At 43.4% G+C, this 20,748-nt stretch overlaps 2 protein-coding genes across 2 annotated transcripts; one reads left to right on the top strand and one right to left on the bottom strand.

The window, feature by feature from the left end:
• The first annotated feature begins 1,902 nt into the window (after nucleotides 1-1,902).
• LOC105932480 (membrane-associated ring finger (C3HC4) 2) lies at nucleotides 1,903-9,292 on the top strand. Its single transcript, XM_012871675.3, has 5 exons — nucleotides 1,903-2,211; nucleotides 4,326-4,616; nucleotides 4,695-4,890; nucleotides 6,138-6,347; nucleotides 6,433-9,292. The coding sequence occupies exons 2-5, from the start codon at nucleotides 4,435-4,437 to the stop codon at nucleotides 6,586-6,588; spliced, it is 744 nt and encodes a 247-aa protein (XP_012727129.2). The 5' UTR covers nucleotides 1,903-2,211; nucleotides 4,326-4,434; the 3' UTR covers nucleotides 6,589-9,292.
• A 4,365-nt stretch (nucleotides 9,293-13,657) lies between these two features.
• On the bottom strand, nucleotides 13,658-20,415 carry LOC105932459 (ras-related protein Rab-11B). Its single transcript, XM_012871641.3, has 5 exons — nucleotides 20,272-20,415; nucleotides 16,947-17,142; nucleotides 16,662-16,855; nucleotides 16,483-16,563; nucleotides 13,658-14,403 (listed from the first exon to the last, which is right to left on the bottom strand). The coding sequence occupies exons 1-5, from the start codon at nucleotides 20,309-20,311 to the stop codon at nucleotides 14,258-14,260; spliced, it is 657 nt and encodes a 218-aa protein (XP_012727095.1). The 5' UTR covers nucleotides 20,312-20,415; the 3' UTR covers nucleotides 13,658-14,257.
• Nucleotides 20,416-20,748: the final 333 nt, after the last annotated feature.

The raw sequence follows: 20,748 nt of genomic DNA on the forward strand, positions 1-20,748 counted from the left end.
AGCAGGCGCAACCTGTAGTAAACTACAGTCTCTTTATGTGTGGCGAGATGCCGATCCCATTGACCCGCTCCTGCTGAGGGACCGGTGAGGGATCAGCAGGGCTGCTCATCGCCTCCTCTTCCAAGCCCCGAGGAGAAAGAAGCTCTGCTACGAGTCGGGGTGTGACATTTCTTGCCTGCTACTTGCAGCCCTTTGCCCATTCTGGAATGAAATCGGCACGAGCCAGAGGCAAGACTGGCCGTGGCTGACTGATGTAACGTGGGCAGGCGATGAAAACGAATGCTGTGATTTAACTGCGGTGCGTGTGCGTGTGCGTGTGTCTCTGTACGTGTGCCGACCACAGAGCACAAAGATACCAAAGGAAACTGTTGCAATCATGATGCGCTTTCTAGGCTGTTTGCAAAAAGAAAAAAGAAATGGGTAACGCTCCATGGACGAGCTGTTTCGTTATCGTGTCCGCTTGATCATCCGCGTAATCGGATTATTCTGATTCTTGTTTTAATTTGGCTAAGATCAAACGTTGGCTGTCTCCAAATCAAAGTTTTTGCACTAATGTCCAACGATTTCAGCGAAACACGTTCCATCATCATTTCAAAAAAAAGAAAAGAAAAAAGACCATGACTGCTGCTTTTGTCTTGGAGATTTCTTTTTGTTTTGGTTCAGCTTGTGCTGTCTAGTCGAATGTGTTAAATGTCAAACTGGACTGGATTTAAAATCTGTTTGATCTGAGGACATTTCAGTCATGAAAGGGTTTAGTCAACCTTTTAACTTTGTACACTTTGCTGAGAAAAAACATCTGAAAGCATTAAAATCTTAATTTCAATGAATGGATAAAAGGGCTTTTTCTTTCTTTTTTTTTAAAGAAGCCCGTCTACAACTTATCTAATCAGATCGTTGACACTTCCTCAAATTAATGCGTGTGAATTGAGCAATCCTACTTTTCCATTGCTCATGAGAACCTGAAATAAAGACGTGTGTGTGTGAACCACTCGACTGAATGGTAAGCAGTTCTTACAGAGTGCTGTGGGCAATTTCTTCACTGCTGTTCTGCCAAGGACTGAGGTTTGCTTGAGGCTACACCAGAAAGGAACATCTTCCTTTTCAAACCAACATCCTAAGACATAGAACGGACTGATCTATAAACTCACCAAGATGCACCGGCCCACTTAGACTGACAGGCTGGCATGTGCGGGGATCGACAAGTCCGGTTGGAGACTTGGAGGAGCCACGCTTGGTTCTGCACCACACAAAAAATTAGCCTTCATTCAAGGGGTGGCAACAAAAATAAAAACTAGGAAGTGCTGTTTGTGGTTCCCAACATGTAGGAGGCACTCTGGTCAGACGAGACCAAAAGGGAACTTTTTTTTTTGTGTCTAAAATCCTGTGTGTGGTGCCAAACTTAACGTCACTCCGGACGCCATTCACCCACTGAGCGACATGTTTTTCTTCCTTAGAAAAACTTAAAAGCCTAAACATGGACCGGTTTAGGTCAAAAGCCTATTTATGGGTGGCCTAGTCAAAGTCCAGACCTAAAATCCAATCAATGGCGATGAAAACTGGTGTTTTCCTGTCAACTCTGACTCGGTTTAATCTGGTGTCTGGAGGAGACTGGGACACATTTTCAGACTTAATAAAACCAGGAAGTGTTTTCCCTCCACTTTACAACTCTGCTACTTGACTGGGCGTGTGTGGGTAGGAGAGGGGAGGGGAGGGATCCCAGTATTTATTTATTTTGCTTTATTTACGTCAATCTGTAATATTAACCAGAATTCCCAGTTCCTTACTACGCGTGTTGTCGTAAAAGGCGCTGGCTTTGTCCTGGCGGCTCTGGGTGTTCATAAGGCGAGGCTAATGTTCGTGACAGCTGGAGCCCCCCCCCCCCCCCCCCCCTCTCTCTCTGCCACGCTGCTGTCATTTACCAGCAGGCTGGGCGCGCGCACGCTGGCTCCTGACCGCAGACGCCGAGATCTCATGGTGGATTTAAAGCTCGCGGAAAGCGGAAGCCTGGCCTGCGCCGCTGCATCAGCTGACAGGACGGGAGAGAAGAGAAAGAGAGGAAGCTGCTAGTCGGCTAGCAGCGCAGACAGCGGCTCCAGCTCCGTGGTGTGGACCGTGTTGTCGCTCCTCTCCTCCCGCTGTGAACATGAAGTGAGGCGACAAAGCGAGGCTGACAGACAAGCCGCCACGAACCCCCACGGAGGACGGGAGGAGGTGAGTGGTCCGCCTTCCTCCTGCTGTAGCCGCTCTGACAGCTAGCTAACGCTGCGAGGCTCTGTCTGGAACATGGTGGCTGTTTTTCTTCTACTTCTTCTTCTTCTTTTTTCTTTTTTTTAACCGGAAAGCGTAAATAAAAAGGAGTGGTGCAAAACAAAGCCGCGGTCAGGATGAGCTGGGCTGGCTGGACCGTGTCCAGTCTGCTGGCCGCAGCGCCGCCGCTGATCCAGACAATAGTCCGCGTCACAGCTCCACATCTGTCTGCAGCTGCAGCAGCAGCTGGCCGGAGCAGACACGGCATATGTCCCCGATCACTGCCGTCCACCATGCTGGGTTGTTTTTACCCATTTACAACACGACTGTCTGTAAACTCACGCGTTTACCTGGATAATAAAAGCATCCATGTCTAGCTGACCCTCATGTAGAAACAAAAAGCAGCTGATGGGGTTTAGCTGTAGTGTCTGATGATGGGGGGGCTCTTTGTTTATCTGGGTCAAGGATTGGGACACACTCCTAATCGTGGCCCCATGTTTTCAGCCTGCGTGAATAACAAAGTGTCAGATTGTCATCTTTTCAGCAGATCAGGAAGTAAGTTTACAAATTAGGCCCTGAAGCGTAACTCTTTTTTTTTTTAACCCATTGAGCCAGGAGTCCTTTCTCTATAGTCTCTGCTGACGTTACGTGTTGCGTTAATTAACTAACTCTTACCTGCACAGGGCAATGAGTGGGTCACATGGAGGCACCCAGGCCGTGTCGTTTCCTGAACGTTCCCACACACACAGGCCCAGTAAATACACGTTTATTCTGTCAGATAAATTAATCTGTAACCCACATTAATATAAAGGCCTCTTCAGTTGTCTCGCTGTGAGGCTAACGGGGGCCAAAACTATGCACTGGTGGTTATCTGGAGGCAAACAGCTGGTTATCAGAGGGCCAGGCATCTCATTCACCGGCACTGACATTACTCCGGCCTTTAGGAGGGATTAATAACTGCTTAGAGAGAGGGTGGACTTGTCCATATCCAAATGAGCAGCTTTCCCATAGATGATACAGTCCATATTTTTACTAGAATTTTGTTTCTGCTGACGTGGCAGGAAATGGATTCATAATTCCCAACAGACCAACTCCGGTCTTTGAGTGACCCAGTTTCACATTATTTACTATATATATATATATCCAGTTAGTTTAGTATTTGTTTTCACGCGCTTTCTGATCACAACATCATCCCTCATCCAGTCACACGGGAAATCAGGTGTTTTGCTGGCCGATTCGAGTCTTTCTGAAAAGGAGCCGACTCCATAACTGTGTTGAACCTAAGTAAGGTTTGAGGCGGGGAGTGTGATGCGGTGCAATCCTCTGAAGGGTAGAGGCAAAGGACTGAAAATGTTAAACAATAGCTGTAAAAAGCAAAGACTTTCTTTATTGTTGGTGTGCCACATGTCTCTGAGGAGAGGGGGGGGCTCGCGCTGGATGTGTTGCTCAATAATGAATTTTGTGTGTCTTTTCAAACAGGAACAAAACAAATAGAAATATTTGGTTTGAAGACGCAGCTCGCCAGGCTGATGACGTTCAGGTTTTTGCTTTAACAGCAAACATGCAACTACCAAAAAAAAAAAAAAGGCCACGGCTATGACACACTCTGAATGAAAGTCCCTTCGTTTGCGCAGAGAGAAAGCTGCAGAGCATAAGAGCACGTTTTATGATGCGAAAATAAATCAGAGAATGAGTGGAGAATAGAGGGGATTTCTAAAAGCTTAAAGAACAGAAGTGTAAGGAGGAGCTACACAGATGAGCCGTCATACAGCTGACTCTGCAGAGTTAGGAATGTGTGTAAAGAAATAAATAAATGAACATTTTACTAAATAAATTCAGATGGAAAATTACACAAGAGTTTTTAAAACATAGTTAATAGCCCAATGAGGACAAACAGGGCTCAACCCCAATCTACATTTGAAAGAGTTAAAGGATTTCTCTGTGGTTCATTTCAGGCGTAATCACTCCAGAGTCACTCCGTGTTGCTCTTTAGTCTTCTGGGGAGTTTAGCTCCTCGTTTTTATCCAGCGTTTTATCTTTGGCGCGACTTAATTCCCAGCACATCTGCTTCTCTGTAGAGACGTCGTCCTCTGGTGGGAAAGCAGGAGGAGCTCGCCCCCGGTCGTGTCCGCCACCCCGGGTCGCCTCCAGCCCTACGGCCCCGGTCCTCCGGACGAGGCGGCGACCATGACGACAGGCGGCTGCTGCCACCTGCCCGGCTCCCTGTGCGACTGTGCCGGCACGGCGGGTCCCTGGAAGTTTGTGGAGGAAGCGGGCGGCGACGCGTGCCAGGCGCTCTACGTGGCCCAGGTCACGGCCCTGGACGGGCGGCTGCTGTCCTCCGTGCTCAAACCCGTGAGCGCGCAAAGGTAGGACGCTCGCAAACGGTGTCAGCGCAGCACAACTGCTCCCCTTTTTGTTGACTGAATGTTTTGACGTTGCACCAGCGATGGCCCCATCTGCCGTATTTGCCACGAGGGCGCCAGCGGCGAGGGCCTCCTGTCGCCGTGTGACTGCAACGGCACGCTGGGCACGGTGCACAAGAGCTGCCTGGAGAGGTGGCTGTCCTCGTCCAACACCAACTCCTGCGAGCTCTGCCACACCGACTTCAGCATCGAGAGGCGACCCAGGCCCGTCACAGAGGTAACAAAGGTCGATGCGCTGAGCCTCGTCTGCATCCGCCGTCTCCTTCTCAGCTTCTTGATTCTCTGCTACAGAGCCCTGCAAAGGTTTTACTGCTGCTGCAACTATTTTTCTGCTCTTTTTTTTTTTTCTTTTCATCCTCCGGCTCATATATAAGTGAGAAAGTTTTAGCGTGAACTTTGGAGAATCACCTTTAAGGATTGACTCTCACTGCCAGAAATGTCCACATTGCTATTCAGCACGGTGGCGCAGGTTTAGTCCGGTTGGTCCAAGACTGTGACTGTGGTTAAACATCAATTATTTTAAGTCTTGGCACTGACTGTCAGTTGGATTTAGGGTGTGGGCTTTGACTGGACCGCTCTTAACACCTGAATGTGTTCGGATCTAAACCGTGAACCAACTGCTAACAGGTCCTCTGTGACGTGTGTGACACGCGTGTTCTGTCAGCACTGTTTGGTAGCCGAGCTGCAGGCCTCTGCAGCTCCTCCAGAGCTACCATTGACCTCCTGGCTGCTTCTCCGATCGACGCTCTCTCTGCCTGGCCTGTCGGTAGAGCTGGGCCGCCTTGTATCGGTAGGCTTCCAGCTGGGCCGTCCTCTTTGGTATTTCCAGGTAACTGACTGAGCGCAGCTCTCCGTGGCACGATCGAAGCTTTCTGTGTTGGCTGCCAGCTGCCTGCTGTAGACGTTATTCGGAGGTACCGCACTTCAAAAAGAGAACTAAAAATAAGTCAAATTTTCTTGAAATGAATGTATTTGCCCTTGATTTGAGCAGGTAAATAAGATTATGTGCCTATGGAATGAGCATTTTTACCCCTAAAATAAGATAATTAGATTATACTGCACTTAAAATAGGAACGATTCATCTCCATCAGCTTATTTCAAGTGCAAAAATTATTCCATTGGCAAATAGTCTTACCTGCTCAAATCAATGAAAAAAACATTTCTTATTTTTAGTTGTATTTTTGCAGTGCGGGGTGACCAGAATGGACGCAACTTTTTTCAGATTGTATTTTATATGTTGTACACAAACATATTCCTCTTTACAAATATGCGCTGGTCGATCACGGATCCCGATGAAGTGCGTTGCCGTTTGCGGCATGTCGCACAACGAGAGCAGTTCCAAGGGGTGTGAATACTTTTGCGGGGCTCTGTATGCTTGACTGGCTGCGATTTTTAACTTTCTGCTTACTTCTTCTGTTAATGTCTCGCTTGCCTTCCTCTCCTGCTCCTGCCCCCTCCCCACAGTGGCTGCAGGACCCCGGCCCTCGTAATGAGAAGAGGACGCTGTTCTGCGACATGGTATGCTTCCTCTTCATCACGCCCCTCGCCGCCATCTCCGGCTGGCTGTGCCTGAAGGGGGCTCAGGACCACCTCCACATGGGGAGCTGGCTGCAGGCCGTGGGCCTCATAGCGCTCACCATCGCCCTCTTCACCATCTACGTCCTCTGGACTCTGGTAAACAGGAGCGCGGGCGCAGCTGTTTGGCTCGGCCCCGTCGCCGCGCCGACGACCGTCTCTCACCTGTGTTTTCCGTTCGCAGGTGTCGTTCCGCTACCACTGTCAGCTCTACTCCGAGTGGCGACGGACCAATCAGAAAGTCCGCCTTCTCGTGCCCGAAGCGAAGGAGTCTAACTCTTCCCAGCATTCCTTGCTCTCCAGCAAAGTCAAGAAGTCTGCCAGCGAGAGTATAGTATGAGAGCAGATGGAGACGTGTGGGAGCTTGCATCGTGTTTGCTGGTTGGACTTCATGAGAAGCACTTATGGGCTCTTTTTTATTATTATTCTTATTATTTGCTTTCTTCCCTTTTGCCTAATTTTTATTTACTTTTTTACTTTGCATCTCCCAAATGTGCTCTGCAGGTCATAGTAATGTGCACGTTTTAACTGAGTCCTGTTTGTCATCGCTGGGTGTTTTGATCGAGTATATGCAACAACAACAAAAAAGTGCGTGTTTTGTTCAGAAACATGTTTTCTGACTCATCGTGATGGATAATGAGGGGGGGGGGGTGAACACTTACCAGGGCTGTGATTTCTATTGGTTGTCCCCTATAGTTTCAGTGGATGACTTTGCAGTGGATGGTTTTAACACGCTCTGTCTTGCAGAGGTATTCACGCCCCTGAGGTTTTATACGTTCTGGCGGGTTACCGCCACAAAAACACAACTTAAGCTTGAGGTGGAACCGCTTTCACCGTCTTTTCTGGTCTCGCTGTGACGGACGGCTGGAAAAACCTTTGGCTCTTTGGTTTCTACTTCCACATCCAGATGTTGAAATGCAGCTTGAGTTTAACCTGCAACTCAGATTTTGCGCTGCAGCAGTTTTTTTTGTTGTTGTTTTTTTTAGGGATGACTGTGTACCATGAGATGTGCAATAGGAACACTGTGGAAATGAAGGTTTTTACTGTGCACAACGAGACTACCATGCACACTTACGCATGCATACGCACAATAAGTCATTTTACTTCTTTCTTTGGGGGGGGTTCTTTTTATATTTCACTAGACTGGTTGGATTTACTGTTTTCCAACGAAAGCAGGCTTTTAACAGCGCCCTCATCGAGGTTTTTGTATCGTCAGCACTTAAACAGAAAACCAAACTGCTTTTTAAAAGATTTTCCCAGTTTTGTTTTCCTCTTGGTTGACCTTCACACCTTGGGGTTTGAGTTCAACGTTCTTGTTCTGAGTGTGAGAATTCTGCGTTTTCTTCCAGCTATCTTCATATTTTGTGTCATTATTTTTTTTTTTTCCACCGCAGTAAGTGGGGTTCAAGTTCTTTTTTTTTTTTTTTTTTTTTTCAGCACAGTGGGATGTAGAAGGTGACAGAAAAACGTAGAAAGACTAATGTGTCATGACACGTTTTTGTTTTTTGACCTCATTCCATCCATTTTTCTAAGCCCAGATAATCCTTGCAGGGTCCCTGGGGGGGTGCCTAGAGGGCATGTGGTGAGAGGCGGGGTACGCCCCGGGCGGCTGGCCAGTCCACCATGGGACCATGGAAAGGGAAATAAGCATGCATTGATTGGTTAATTATTAAGTTTACCTAACATGTATTAGTATAGAGTGAGGGAGGCACCCAGAGAAAACAGCCCTTACCACTGCATTTAGAGGAATGCCTCATTACACATGCCCTGCTCCATTCATTTCTTGATCGCTTTTGGTGATGATCAGACCAGACTTATGGCGGGCGATGTAGACCTAAAATTTTAATACAATATTTTGTGTTTAATTCAATAATAATTAAAATTTTTTTTTTACTGTATCAGTCTTTTTGGCCATATAATAAACAACCCCCTGTGTTTGGGGGTCAAAGCCTCATGAACACAACGAATGCCTTGAAAATAAAAGTTTGTTACACGGGCTGCTTCAGTACCACTGTTGGCATTTTACACCCTATTTCATTTGAACATGTTGACATTTTGCAATTTTGGTTCCGTGGTAACCAATGTGTCGAAATTATATTAGTTCCCAGGGAAACGAAATTCCAAAGAAAAAGGGAAAATCTCAACCCTGCTGCCAGATGACGGAGCTTGAAGTTTAAAGTCTGTCTTTATCACCAAAAACCATGCCGAGATCAGACTTTGCAGTTTGCTCTTATCTTATGCCATCTGTGTTTGCATTTTACATGGATTCATTTCTCCAGACACACTTTGTGTAGACTCTTTTTGGGAGGAAAGCTTGGACATAAACTCCAAATGAACAGTAATTAGGCAGATGAAACAAAGAAATCAATCTTTTTTTTTTACACCTCTTTGAATGAGAAGGATTCTCTAAGGGCCAGATGGTTGGATCTGATCATTTGATTATTCTGCTACCTTCTGGTAGTTTGCCCCACTGCCCCAGGGAGATATTTGATCAGCGATGCTTTTTGGGAAAGAAAGGAAAACCCATTTAAGATCCACCCTCAGACTGTACCTCTTCCATCGTGCCGGATCATCGCTGGGATTTCCCCACTCGGCGTGAACACCAACGACTCTGTTGAGCAACATGAACTGAACTGCATTTGTGGGTTGATTTTTAGTGTTGAATGTCTGTTCACGGCGAGTAAAAAATTATGCAAAACTGCCCCCGGTTTGGCCGCGGCGTCACCATGGAGAGGTGGAAATCATCCAGAGTCTATCGATGCATTTACCTCTCCGAAATGCCATCCAGGAGAAAGATTGTAAATAATGTTTTTCTTATGTACGTTCATCAACATGGAAATGTCTTTTGCCATCTTTTTTTTCTTTTCTTTTAAGAGGCAGGATTGTTTATATTTCATAGGCTGAGTTGCTGTTCTTTTTGTTTTTAATATTGCTCTGTTTTCTGATATGCTACAGGATCTCTCTCCAATCCTGGTACCTTCAAATCAGCCAAGAACTGTTTGCTAAAATGTCATAATAAATTCTTAGCGAGCATTAATGGAGAAGGCGTGGCCTGTGATCATTACCCGACTTTATTGTGGCTCTTCTGATGGTTTTGACGCTTGTTTACATCTCGTCCTTTGGCCTTGGCAGACAGCGGTGAGGGACAGCGCTCCTCTTGTTTTGGTCAACAGCCTCACTAATCCTGATGGAAAACAAACTGCTAATCTCAAAAGTTTTACTGCCAAATCAGCGCCATCTCCTGATCCAGTCCTCCGCATAAGCAGCTTAGCTGGAGAAACATGAGTTGATCTGTTGTTGATCGTCGGATCTTGCTAGGAGGTAGAAAACAAAAAAATCACACAAGGAGAAAACATTTCTACGGCCTAGAAACCGTGTTTGGGCTTGTTTTCCCCAAATTCCTAGAATATCTGTGCGACTTGGCACATCGTGATATGTTATTAGTAAATGGTATTTATAGGAAAGCTCAAAGTTAGTTTAGTTGAACCGGGGCTTAACGTGTGAGCAACATTTTTTAGTCTGTGAGAAAGTGGCTCATCTTGTGAAAAAAAAATCACAGAATCTAAAACTTAAAATGCATGTATTCATTCCCATTTAACCTTTCCTTATTTCTCCCTTTAAAAACACAAACTTCTAACTTTTATTGGAGTTGTATGATACAGTGATGCACAGTGCAGATTTCAACATTTTGTATTCTTGGGAATTAGGAGAGAGTTACCTTAAGAAAATCTTAGAAAATGAAACATATTTTCACCCATCCATGTAACGCCTACAAAAAGGTATTGGAATTGAAATGGATTGTTTGAGAGTTTACACTGTTTGGTTTAGAGGAGATGGATACACACTTGAAGATGGATTATTATTTTACTGTGAAGCAAACAAGATAAGGGAAAAATATTACAAAACTTCAGATGTATATAACATAAATGTGGCTCTAGAGTTACTTTGAAGAGCCACGTTTTACAGCGATTCCAGCTGCAAGTGGCTTTGGATCTGCCTCAATGAGCTCATCACATCTTGCCTCTGGGATTTCTGCCCATTCCTCAAGGCTAAACTGCTCCACCTCCTTCAGGTTGGATAGTTTTCATTTGTGAACAACGATCTTCAAGTCTTACCACAGATTCTCAATTGGATTGAGGTCCGGACTTTGACTAGGCCTTTCCAACACATTTTAAAGCTCCATTTAAACCTCTCCGGTGTTGCTTTAGCAGTCTGCTTCAGGTCATTGTCCTGCTGGAAAGTGAACCTTCGTCCCGATCTCACATCACAGACAGTCTGTCCCCGGTTCTGCTCCTGAATATCCCGTATTTATTACCATCATCTTTCCCTCGACTTGGACCAGTTTCCCAGCCGCTGCTGCTAAAAAACTTCCCCCACAGCATGATGCTGCCACCACCATGTTTCACTGTGGGGATGGTGTTCTTAAAGTGATGGGACGTGTTGGGATTTCACAAGACAGTGTTCTCCTTGGTGGCCAGAAAGCAAAATTTAAGTCTCATCTGACCAGATCACCTTCCTCCATAGATTTAGGGAGCCGCCCATCTGTCTTTTTGCAAACCCAATATGTGCCTTCTTATTTTTAGTACTAATTAATAGCTTTTTCTGGCTAGTCTTACATAAAGCCCAAGTCTATGGAGTGTACCGCTTATTATGTTTCTATGGACAGATCCTCCAGTCTCTGCTGTAGAGCTCTGCAGCTCCTTCATAGTTACCTTTTCTGTCTCTGTGCTGCCTCTCTGTTTAATGCCCTCCTTGCCTGGTCTGGGAGTTCTGGGGGCGGCCCTTGTTTGGCAGATTTGCTATGGTACCATGTCCTTTCTATTTGAGGATGATGGATTTGGTGGTGCATCTAAGATTTAGATATGTTTACCACCCCACTCTGACTTGTACTTCTCAACAACTTTGTCCCTGACTTGTTTGGAGACCTCCTGAGTCTTCATGGTGTGACACCTCTTGTTAAATAGTGCTGCAGCGTCTGAGGCCTTTTAAAATTATGTTTTTAATAAAAGGTCATGTGACTCTTAGGTTTCTAAACATCCTTTTGCTTGCTCAGCAAGGGAGAGACCTCTAAATTGTGTTTTTACCGCTCTTTGTTTTCCAGTTCCCACTTTACAGCCAAAAATCTCGCTTTTTTTTTTTTACAATTTTCGCTGTGCAAGGAAACTTATAGGCTGCCTTTAAAAACCAGATTCACAAACTGCTCGAGCCAGCATTTAACTAACCTATTGCAGTATTTTACATCAAATATGATCAGATACATGTTTTTGTAGTCTATTCTGATAACTTTGCTTTCCTTAAAGAGGAAAAAAGAAATGTTTAATCTTAAGTCTTCATGGTGTGACACCTCTTGTTAAATAGTGCTGCAGCGTCTGAGGCCTTTTAAAATTATGTTTTTAATAAAAGGTCATGTGACTCTTAGGTTGCATACAGGTTGACTTCATTTAACTAATTAAAGGACTTTTGAAGGTAAATGGTTGCACCACAATCTTTTAGGGGCTTCATAGCACAGGGTTTGAATGTATATATATACGTATCATTTATATATAAACACATCATCTTTAACATAAGTCTTTCTTAATAATAGTCTTTTACATAGACTATTTTGTGCAGATGCATCTCATAAAATAAGATGTAAAAAAAAATTTAAACACAGGTTTAAATATAACGAAATAGGTCAAAAGTTGGGGTGGGGGGTATGTTTGCAAGACATTGTAGATATTTGCTGAGAATTTCACTCCAGAGAGAGGGCAAATTGAACTACCTGGCTGAGGCCACAGTCCCCCAGCATCACTCAGTGAAGAGAGAGATTAAAGAGGTTTCCATTATGAACCAAACTGTAGTGACAACAGCTGAAACAGGAGAAACTTCAGTCTCATAGGAAACCAATAACACAAATGATAACAAAGCTAAACACCTGTTTCTCTTTCTTCAGTTCACCATAATGATTCTCAGATAAATCTGAAAAGTGCGGAGTGTGTTTATATTCAGCCACCTTACTGCAGAGCCCCCTGTCACTGCAGTTACAGCTGCACGTCCTTCATGGTGTCTTTCTCAGAACCAACAGGGATCGGCAGCAGTGCTGCGTTATCCCATATTGGCAAAGCAGTTCCAGCTTTCAGATTATATTTACCTACGTCAACATCATCGCTGGCCAACATTGTTGTACCTGTCAAAGGAACATTTTCTCACACCATGATGCTGTCACCACTCTGTTTCTGACACACATTTTACATGTTGGCAGACTAGTTCAGCTTTAGTCTCTCATCTGCCCAGAGCATCGTGTTAGCTGAGTTCCCAGCATGGGTAAAATGGACGGTTTCCTCTGACCTGTCTTCCTTGGTTTCTTCATGGCGTTTGTCCTCTCACAGGCCTCTGAGGCCTGGATTTTAGAGAAAAAAAAAGTGGAACAGCTTTGTTTAGTATATTTTTCTAAGGAATCCTTTTGTGAGGCACTGTAAGATCACATTTTCTAAACATCCTTTTGCTTGCTCAGCAAGGGACAGACCTCTGAATTGTGTTTTTACCGCTCTTTGTTTTCCAGTTCCCACTTTACAGCCAAAAATTCTTTTTTTTTTTTGTTTTGACAAATTCTTGCTGTGCGGGGAAACTTATAGGCTGCCTTTAAAAACCTGATTCACAAACTGCTCTCGCCAGCATTCAACTAACCTGTTGCAGTGTTTCACATCAAATATGATCAGATACATGTTTTTGTAGTCTAGTCTGGTAACTTTGCTTTTCTTAAAGAGGAAAAAAAGAAATGTTTCATCGTAAGTATAAGCAAACTACAGTCATATTCAATCAAGTAGAATATGGGTTCCAATGAGGCTCATTTGTCAGATTAAAATTACCTGTTGAAAATAACAACCTTCAAGCCAGAAATAAACATACTTTTCTTTTAAGCCCACATTTCTAAATTAAAAAAGTATTTTTATTGGTTTGATGTAATGTTCCAATCTTAAATGTTTTCATATGTAATAAAAAAACATTGTTGTGAACAGAAATAAGGGCTTTAAAACACCCGTCTAACTAATCTATATAATGTTTACTTTAGTTAATTGGGTTACTGAAATGAAGACTTTTTGACAATAATCTAATTTATTGAATATGACTCTATATATGCTATAATAAAATATGAATTGTTCTGAATTTATTTTACCTAAAAATTGTAGTTCTTGCTAACCAAAAAGAAAAACACTGAGCTATTTATCACAATTAAAAAGCAACAATTTCTTACTAAATGCTACGCTTGCGTCATCGTCCACGAGTCAAACAGTCCAACAATAAATCACTGACATCTACGTTTTTGCCACGTAACATGTAACTCACTCCAAGGTGGCCATGTTTTCTAAATGTATCAGTAATTTGCATTAAACCAAGCCAGGTCTTTTCAGAAAGGACACATAGAAAAGTGCTTCAGTCAAGACTTTTATTGTAAATTTACACAGTTCATCAACTGAAAGTAAGACAATGACAAACGAAGCCAACTCGTCTTCAATAAATACTTAGTGAGAATAGTTTTTTTTTTTGGCATGATGACAGATGGGAGTAAGAAGCACACTGTCAAACATTTAATACTGCTTCATTAGGCTGGAGTAACTCTATTTAGTTCGTTTACACAGCACCATCTAGTGGCAGCCACTGAAATGCATTCCCTAAGCTGGCTGCAGCTTTACAGTGGGGCTCAGACCACTTCACATGCTTCACCGAGGCAGGACCTTCACTCGGACTCCACCATCGACTCGACCGATCAGTCGACGTTAAAGGCTTCTGAAATGTATCCCTCATGGTGGGAGAGAAGAGCACAAGTGACTTTAAAAGTATTCCCACGAAAATAAAAAAAAAAACGAAACGCAAGTCAGAGGGAAGTGACGAAACAATAAATGGAGCGAGATAAAGTAAAGAGAGGGAGCTGGCTTTGAAGGGAGCTACGGGGGAAATAAAAGTGCACCGGTGGCGTGATGAGGGCGTGGACGTAGCGAAGAAGAGGGCGGATGTCGTCAGGCTGGCCGTCACAGGCTCTGGCAGCACTGCAGTTTGTTGCCCCTCTGGCCGTCGGTCGTCGGCGGGACGCTTATGTCGACTACGTTGTTACCCGGAGACTCGTCGTGCGCGGATCTGTCGGCTATCTGCTTCTGTGACACGATGCGGTAGATTTCTGGGGACAGAAACTCAACAGTTTAGACTATCGTGCAACATTCCTCTCAGTGCCTCACTTACTTATGAGTCTAACAAGACGAGCATTTAAATGACATCCACCTCTTACTTACATCAGTCAGCTCATTAGATTAACGGAGGGTAGTGTTTTGCAGTAGGGCAAAACGATTTTGGAAAATAATCTAATTGCGATTTTTTTTCTTAATATTGCGATTTAATGCGATTTTTTTTTCCAGTTTAATTTATCATGTCTTTTTAAACATATACAAACAATAAATCAACTTGTTTCCTCGCTGTGCAAATTAGTTGCTAAAAGACATACAGCATCTAAACTCGGTGCAAAATGCTGCCTACGATATATTTCAACCAAAAGTGCAATTTTGACTTTTCTCTGCATTAATCACAAGCAACAAAAATTGCTTCTAAATAAAGATGTTTGTAAACAAGGACTATTTTAAACAAGAATTTTTAATGTTTCTATTGATCAGAATATTATTCAAGAGAACAGCTTTTAGTTGATTTGGACATCAATCCTTGTTGAACATAAAGTGCAACCAACAAGCAAGTCTATGTATTAAACTGATTGACCTGTACTTAATGCTATGTATGATTATATAAACTCTAATACAAGTAATAAAATTAGATTATCTCACTGCTGCAGCTGTCTTCCCTTCCATGTGGAGGCAAACCCACTTTAAACATTTTACTGACACCTAATGGACGTGTCTACTTCCCTAATTGTTACATAGCCAAAAATTGCAGACTCTGCGATTTGGAAATTGTGTTTTTTTAAATTGCGATTATATTGAAAATGCGATTAATTGTTCAGCCCTATTTCGCAGCAGCTTCATAACGAACTGACCACGCTGACATGGAGTTAGCTGATGGCTTAGTGCCAGGACGGACCCACTGGAGATGAGTTTTTGCCATGAACTACGCTCGAAGGTAATAAGATCGTGGTTGAAACAAAGTGACCTGCAAAGGATTCTTCTGCGCTATCAAACCACATTCTGTCCCTCCGTCAAGAGTTTTTTTGGTTTTGTTATCTTCGCTGCTCTAGGACCCGACCCATCACCCGCTGATAGCCTTTCACGTGCCATAAATCACAAAAACTGACCTTGTGGGGGGGAGGCCTTGAGAAGCAGCTGATAACCATTTTCACTGAGTCTGCTGATAAAGCTGTCCTCCTCTGTAATGTTGTTTCAGCATGATGTTAAACATGCCGGTTACAGCACTTACTGAGCTTGATTAAAGCTCCTCGTGTCAACGTGTATGTTGCAGCTCTGCTTTGTCTAGTTTGTCAGTCACTGCTAGGGCTGAACGATTTTGCAAAATAATCTAATTGCGATTTTTTTTCTTAATATTGCAATTTAATGCAATTTTTTTTTCCAGTTTAATTTATCATGTGTTTTAAAATATATACAAACAACAAATCAATTTGTTTCCTCGCCATGTGGATTAGTTGCTAAAAGATCCGCAGCATCTAAACTCAGAGCAGAAATGATTGCGTCCTGCCTACAATATATTTCAACCAAAATTGTAATTTTGACTTTTCTCTGCATTAACCACAAGCAACAAAAATGTTCTCTAAAAAAAGATGTTTGTAAAGAAGGACTATTTAAAACAAGAACTTTTAATGTTTCTATTAATCAGAATATTATTCAAGAGAACAGCTTTTAATTGATTTGGACATCAATCCTTGTTGGACATAGAGTGTAACCAGTCTATGTATTAAACTGCTTGACCAGAACTTAATGTATGATTATATAAACTCTAAAACAAGTAATAAAATTAGATTATCTCACTGTTGCAACTGTCTTCCCTTCCATGTGGAGGCAAACCCACTTTAAACATTTTACCAACACCTAATGGACGTGTCTAATTCCCTAATTGTAACATAGCCAAAAATTGCAGACTCTGCGATTTGGAAATTGCGTTTTTTTAAATTGCGATTATATTGAAACTGCGATTAATTGTTCAGCACTGCAGCAAATAAACAGCAGAGTCTCTACTGCTGCCGTTTCCTCTCAGCTCTCCTGGGAACGTGGCTGCCACCTGCGCCACGTGTTGCTCCTCCTACCTGTTAGGATGTTCTTGAACGCCTCCTCTACGTTCGTGGAGTCCAGCGCTGACGTCTCGATGAACGACAGGGTGTTCTTTTCTGGTGCCGGGGAGAGAAAGAGGGGAAACGTTTCACACGTCTCTGTTATGGCTCGGGTTACGCCTACGCCACCACAGAACTGACTGAGTGGGATTTACCGGCGAAGGCTCGGGCCTCGTCGGTGGGCACGGCCCTGAGGTGGCGCAGGTCGCTCTTGTTGCCCACCAGCATGATGACGATGTTGTTGTCGGCGTGGTCCCTCAGCTCCTTCAGCCAGCGCTCCACGTTCTCGTACGTCAGGTGCTTGGCGATGTCGTAGACCAGGAGCGCTCCCACCGCTCCCCGGTAATACCTGGTCAGAGCCGTAACGTGGGGAAAGTAAGCTGCTGGGAGTTCAGTCCTGCCGTGCTGAAAAAAACATCTCTAACTCAGGGAGCACTCACGCTGAGGTGATGGCTCTGTAGCGCTCCTGTCCCGCCGTGTCCCAGATCTGCGCCTTTATCGTCTTTCCGTCCACCTGGATGCTGCGGGTGGCGAACTCCACCCCTATGGTGCTCTTGCTCTCCAGGTTGAACTCGTTCCGGGTGAATCGGGACAGCAGGTTACTCTTCCCCACCCCCGAGTCTCCGATAAGGACGACTGCAAATGAAAAAGGAAGGGGAGATAAAAAAAAAAATAACTCACATTGTTGTAAATCTGAAATTTTACATGTAAACCAATTTTAACAAATATCTGTGACAGTCTTTTTTTTCTTAAATTAATGTAAAGTGAGCTCCCAAAACCAACCATATGAATACTGCAGGTTTCCTAACAGAAGGGCTCAAACGATTAGTCGAAGTTATCGTCAATTTCAATAAATAAAAATTGTCGACGCAAAAATTAGCTGTTTGCATTGGCAACAGCTAATGAGGATCCTTAATTTGAAAAAAATAATAATAATTGGTGCGTCGACACGTCGTTTAATAACAAACATCGCTGCGGTCTCAATATTTCACCGTCAGTGGTTTGAATCACATGCAGTTCACTAAGGCTGCAGCAGAGGGCAGTATAGCGCCAGTTCCCCGGTGAGCAAAGAGAGCGCCCCTATCACATGACTGCAGAAGAAGGCACCAAAGTTAGTAAAGTTATGTAAATTAAATCTTCTTTGATACAAATTTTACTTTTAGACTGATTTTAGCAGAGAATGTGGCCGTTTAAAGCTGAAATATCTGCTTGGTTTGTCAACAGGAGGCGTAGTTGTGAAATCAAGCTCTTCAGCCCCGGAGGAGGCTAACAGTTATTACTGGGTTTATTTCTGTGTTCATTTACCACTAAGATTAATGGTTGAGAATAAAGTGAAGCTACACGACGGGATAGTTTTATTTAACTTTAATGTGTGACTAGAGCAATGGAGGTTATTTGGAAATTAATAATTTGCTGGATTTTAATATCGAGAGCAAGCCTGACTCTTTTTTGCACTATAGTTTAAAATCTTTGTAAATATTAAGCAACAATAAAAGCTTGGCGGTCGAAAGATTGTTTTAAAAACTTTTACAATGACAAAAATGTACTTTTATAGAAATATTAAAAATAAACTAAGCCAGTTAAATTTAAAATTAATATTTTATGGAGGATCATCTATAAAGCTAATAAAGAAAAGTGACAACAAGAGGGAGGTGAGTCAAAATAGTTATACAAGCAACTGAAGTGATGATGGAGATCATCCAGAAAAATAATCGTGATTAGTCGACCATAAAAATAAAAAGAATCGTCAGCTGCAGCCCTAAACCACAGAACTACAAATACGCACATGGACTAGTAGAGTAAAGCAGGATCGCTCCTCCACCTCTGGTTGCTGCATACTGCTGGTCAGCTGGTTGAAATAAGGCTACTCCACGTATACCTCGCTAACAAGGCAGTTTGGAAACATTTCACAAAATAACAAATTATTCAAATTTAGTTACAAGGTTTTCTATCCAAGAAAGCCAGCCATGGACTTGCAGCATTCACTCCTCCTGGATGAGCATGTATTGGGTCGTTAACTTTGCAGCAATCCCCCATACCAAGCATGCACAGTGACGGTAGAGAGGTAAACGTCCCTTTCACAGGAAGAAACCTGCATCAGAACCAGGCTCGGTGTGAACAGGATCGTTTAGTGTCTGACCGGCCCATCATTGGACTACTCTGCTCTCTGGGTCTCTTCTGAGCAACCAGCTCATATCAGCTTGTTATAACCTTGTCAACTTTTCTCCCTTTAAATGTTTACCCTCACCTTGCACTCTTCCTTTATTTCTCTTTTACCTTTCAGTTTCCACGTCCAATGAATTTGAAATAATCCCAAAAACAATATCTAATAAAGTTTTTTTTGCATATATATCAAACAAAGCGCCCTAGTGACAGCAGTAAGGCTCCTCTTGTGAAAGTAAATCTGTTGGCCTCTCTTTAAGAAAGCAATTCTTAATGCTACCCTGCCAGACAGGACACGTAGAAAAACTAATTACTAAATAAAAATACAAACAAAGAGAATAATAGAACAATAAATAAAATATTACCCCACTATTGTATCCTCAATAATCAATATTTCCTATAATGGTAACAGTAAGATTATGTGTTGTTTGTTGTGGTTACATTTAATTAACACTGTGTTGTACTTTTTTGTGTCAATGCAATGATACCATAGCATTTTTACTGAAGGCAAAGGTCCAATACTGAATATGCGGCAGTGTTTGGGGTGAAAGTACAGAGCAACTCTGCTCTAGCTGTGCAAAGGAATGGTTTTCAGATTGGGCCCCTGTTGGGAATCGGACAGGAAGGAGCTGCCAGTGGCCGGCTCTCCGAGAAATCTGACTCAACGATTTCTCAAGACTTGGGTTCCTGTGTCATCCTGACGAGTCATCAGTATCCCTCCTGCCGGTGTCCACCTGACCGGGGCCCCTTTGACTCATTCATATTAATAATGCATTCACAGCACGGCAAGGCAACCTTTAACCTGTGCAGCCCTGAGTTAGAGTACGATTAGAAACAAAGGTGTGTGGGTACGCAGCATGCTGTGGTATGTCGGCCCCCTACAGATGTGCAGGAACCAGGACTTCCAGCTGAAAATAGTGATCTGGTCTGATCAGATCCTGCTTTTGTTTGGTGAACATATTAGCTTTTTAGTCATGGGACAGACGGAGAGGTGGCTGACGGGAAAGTACCTGTGATCAGAGGTAATTAGAAACCTGACAACAGCAAAAAAAAAAAAAAACAACAACAATGGAGTTTCCTCTGTCTTCCCTTTCACAGGGAGCGAGTTTCCTCCCTCAGGGATCAAGTATCCAACAATGCAACTCTTTTTTTTTTTTTTTATCAAGTTACAAAACGAGACAGGCAGGAAAAAAAAAAAGCACAATGGGTGTTTGAAAAGGAACTCGGTGCATAGTTATTAAAAGTAAAGCCAACATACAGTCAGCTTGTGTTGTAGTTCTATTCTTCTTGACTACCAGCCACTAGCCTGCGGGTTTCCTCACCACACAACACTTTACTCCCCGTTTATTTAAAATATCCCCAGAACAAAGAGTCGGACACAAAAAAAAAAGAAAAAAAAATTTAAACGAGCAGAGCCACACCTAAAAACAGCAGCGAACAAGGGATGCATTAAAACAGGGGAAGTGAGTCAACTGGCTACGGAGCAGCTCGGCTAGCTGCGTTAGCTGATGTTTACCAGCGACGTCCACCGCAGCTAGCCAGCTAAAGGAGAGGAACGGCCTTTGAGCAAGGCAGCTCCTGCTCCTGCTTTCCCTTTCTTACCCTTGAACAAGAAATCATACTCGTCGTCTCTGTTCCCCATGGCGCGGTTCAGTCAGCTCCGGCAGAGCGCGGCTACGAGAGAAAATAGTTCCCCGCACTGACCAGGGTGGTGGTGCGCCGAGATGACAGGAGGAGGAGGAGGCGATGCGCAAATTGCGTAAGAGAGGAGCAGAGACTCGACGTGACGTATCGCTACGCAGCTTCTGCAGCTGGAGAAGGTACGTCGATTAAAAAAAAAAAACCCAGTCAGTCCGGTGTGTTTTAGAAGTGATGCTTGTTCGCTGTCATTTCTGGATATTTGTGAAACAGGAAATTCCTCTTTCGTTTTCTGTAGCCGGCGTTAGCGTGAGAGTGATTAGTGAATAGTTTAGGTGTTAAAACCTTACAGCGCAGTAAATCAATGGTCTGTCAGTCAGTGCACTTGAACTTCAGTTTTGAAGTGAAAATGGTTGCAGAACATCAGGACTTACCTCACTG

The sequence above is a fragment of the Fundulus heteroclitus genome, chromosome 9 (genome assembly GCF_011125445.2).
Source record: "Fundulus heteroclitus isolate FHET01 chromosome 9, MU-UCD_Fhet_4.1, whole genome shotgun sequence".
NCBI lineage: Eukaryota > Metazoa > Chordata > Actinopteri > Cyprinodontiformes > Fundulidae > Fundulus > Fundulus heteroclitus.

Excerpts from the sequence above, each read along its gene's own strand:
- LOC105932480 (XM_012871675.3), top strand. The coding sequence starts at position 4,435 with ATGACGACAGGCGGCTGCTGCCACCTGCCCGGCTCCCTGTGCGACTGT. Across the intron at positions 4,891-6,137 it reads GACCCAGGCCCGTCACAGAG|TGGCTGCAGGACCCCGGCCC; the intron begins GTAACAAAGGTC and ends CCCTCCCCACAG. Across the intron at positions 6,348-6,432 it reads TCTACGTCCTCTGGACTCTG|GTGTCGTTCCGCTACCACTG; the intron begins GTAAACAGGAGC and ends TTCCGTTCGCAG.
- LOC105932459 (XM_012871641.3), bottom strand. The coding sequence starts at position 20,311 with ATGGGGAACAGAGACGACGAGTATGATTTCTTGTTCAAGG. Across the intron at positions 17,143-20,271 it reads GTATGATTTCTTGTTCAAGG|TCGTCCTTATCGGAGACTCG; the intron begins GTAAGAAAGGGA and ends TTTCATTTGCAG. Across the intron at positions 14,404-16,482 it reads GTTCAAGAACATCCTAACAG|AAATCTACCGCATCGTGTCA; the intron begins GTAGGAGGAGCA and ends TTCTGTCCCCAG.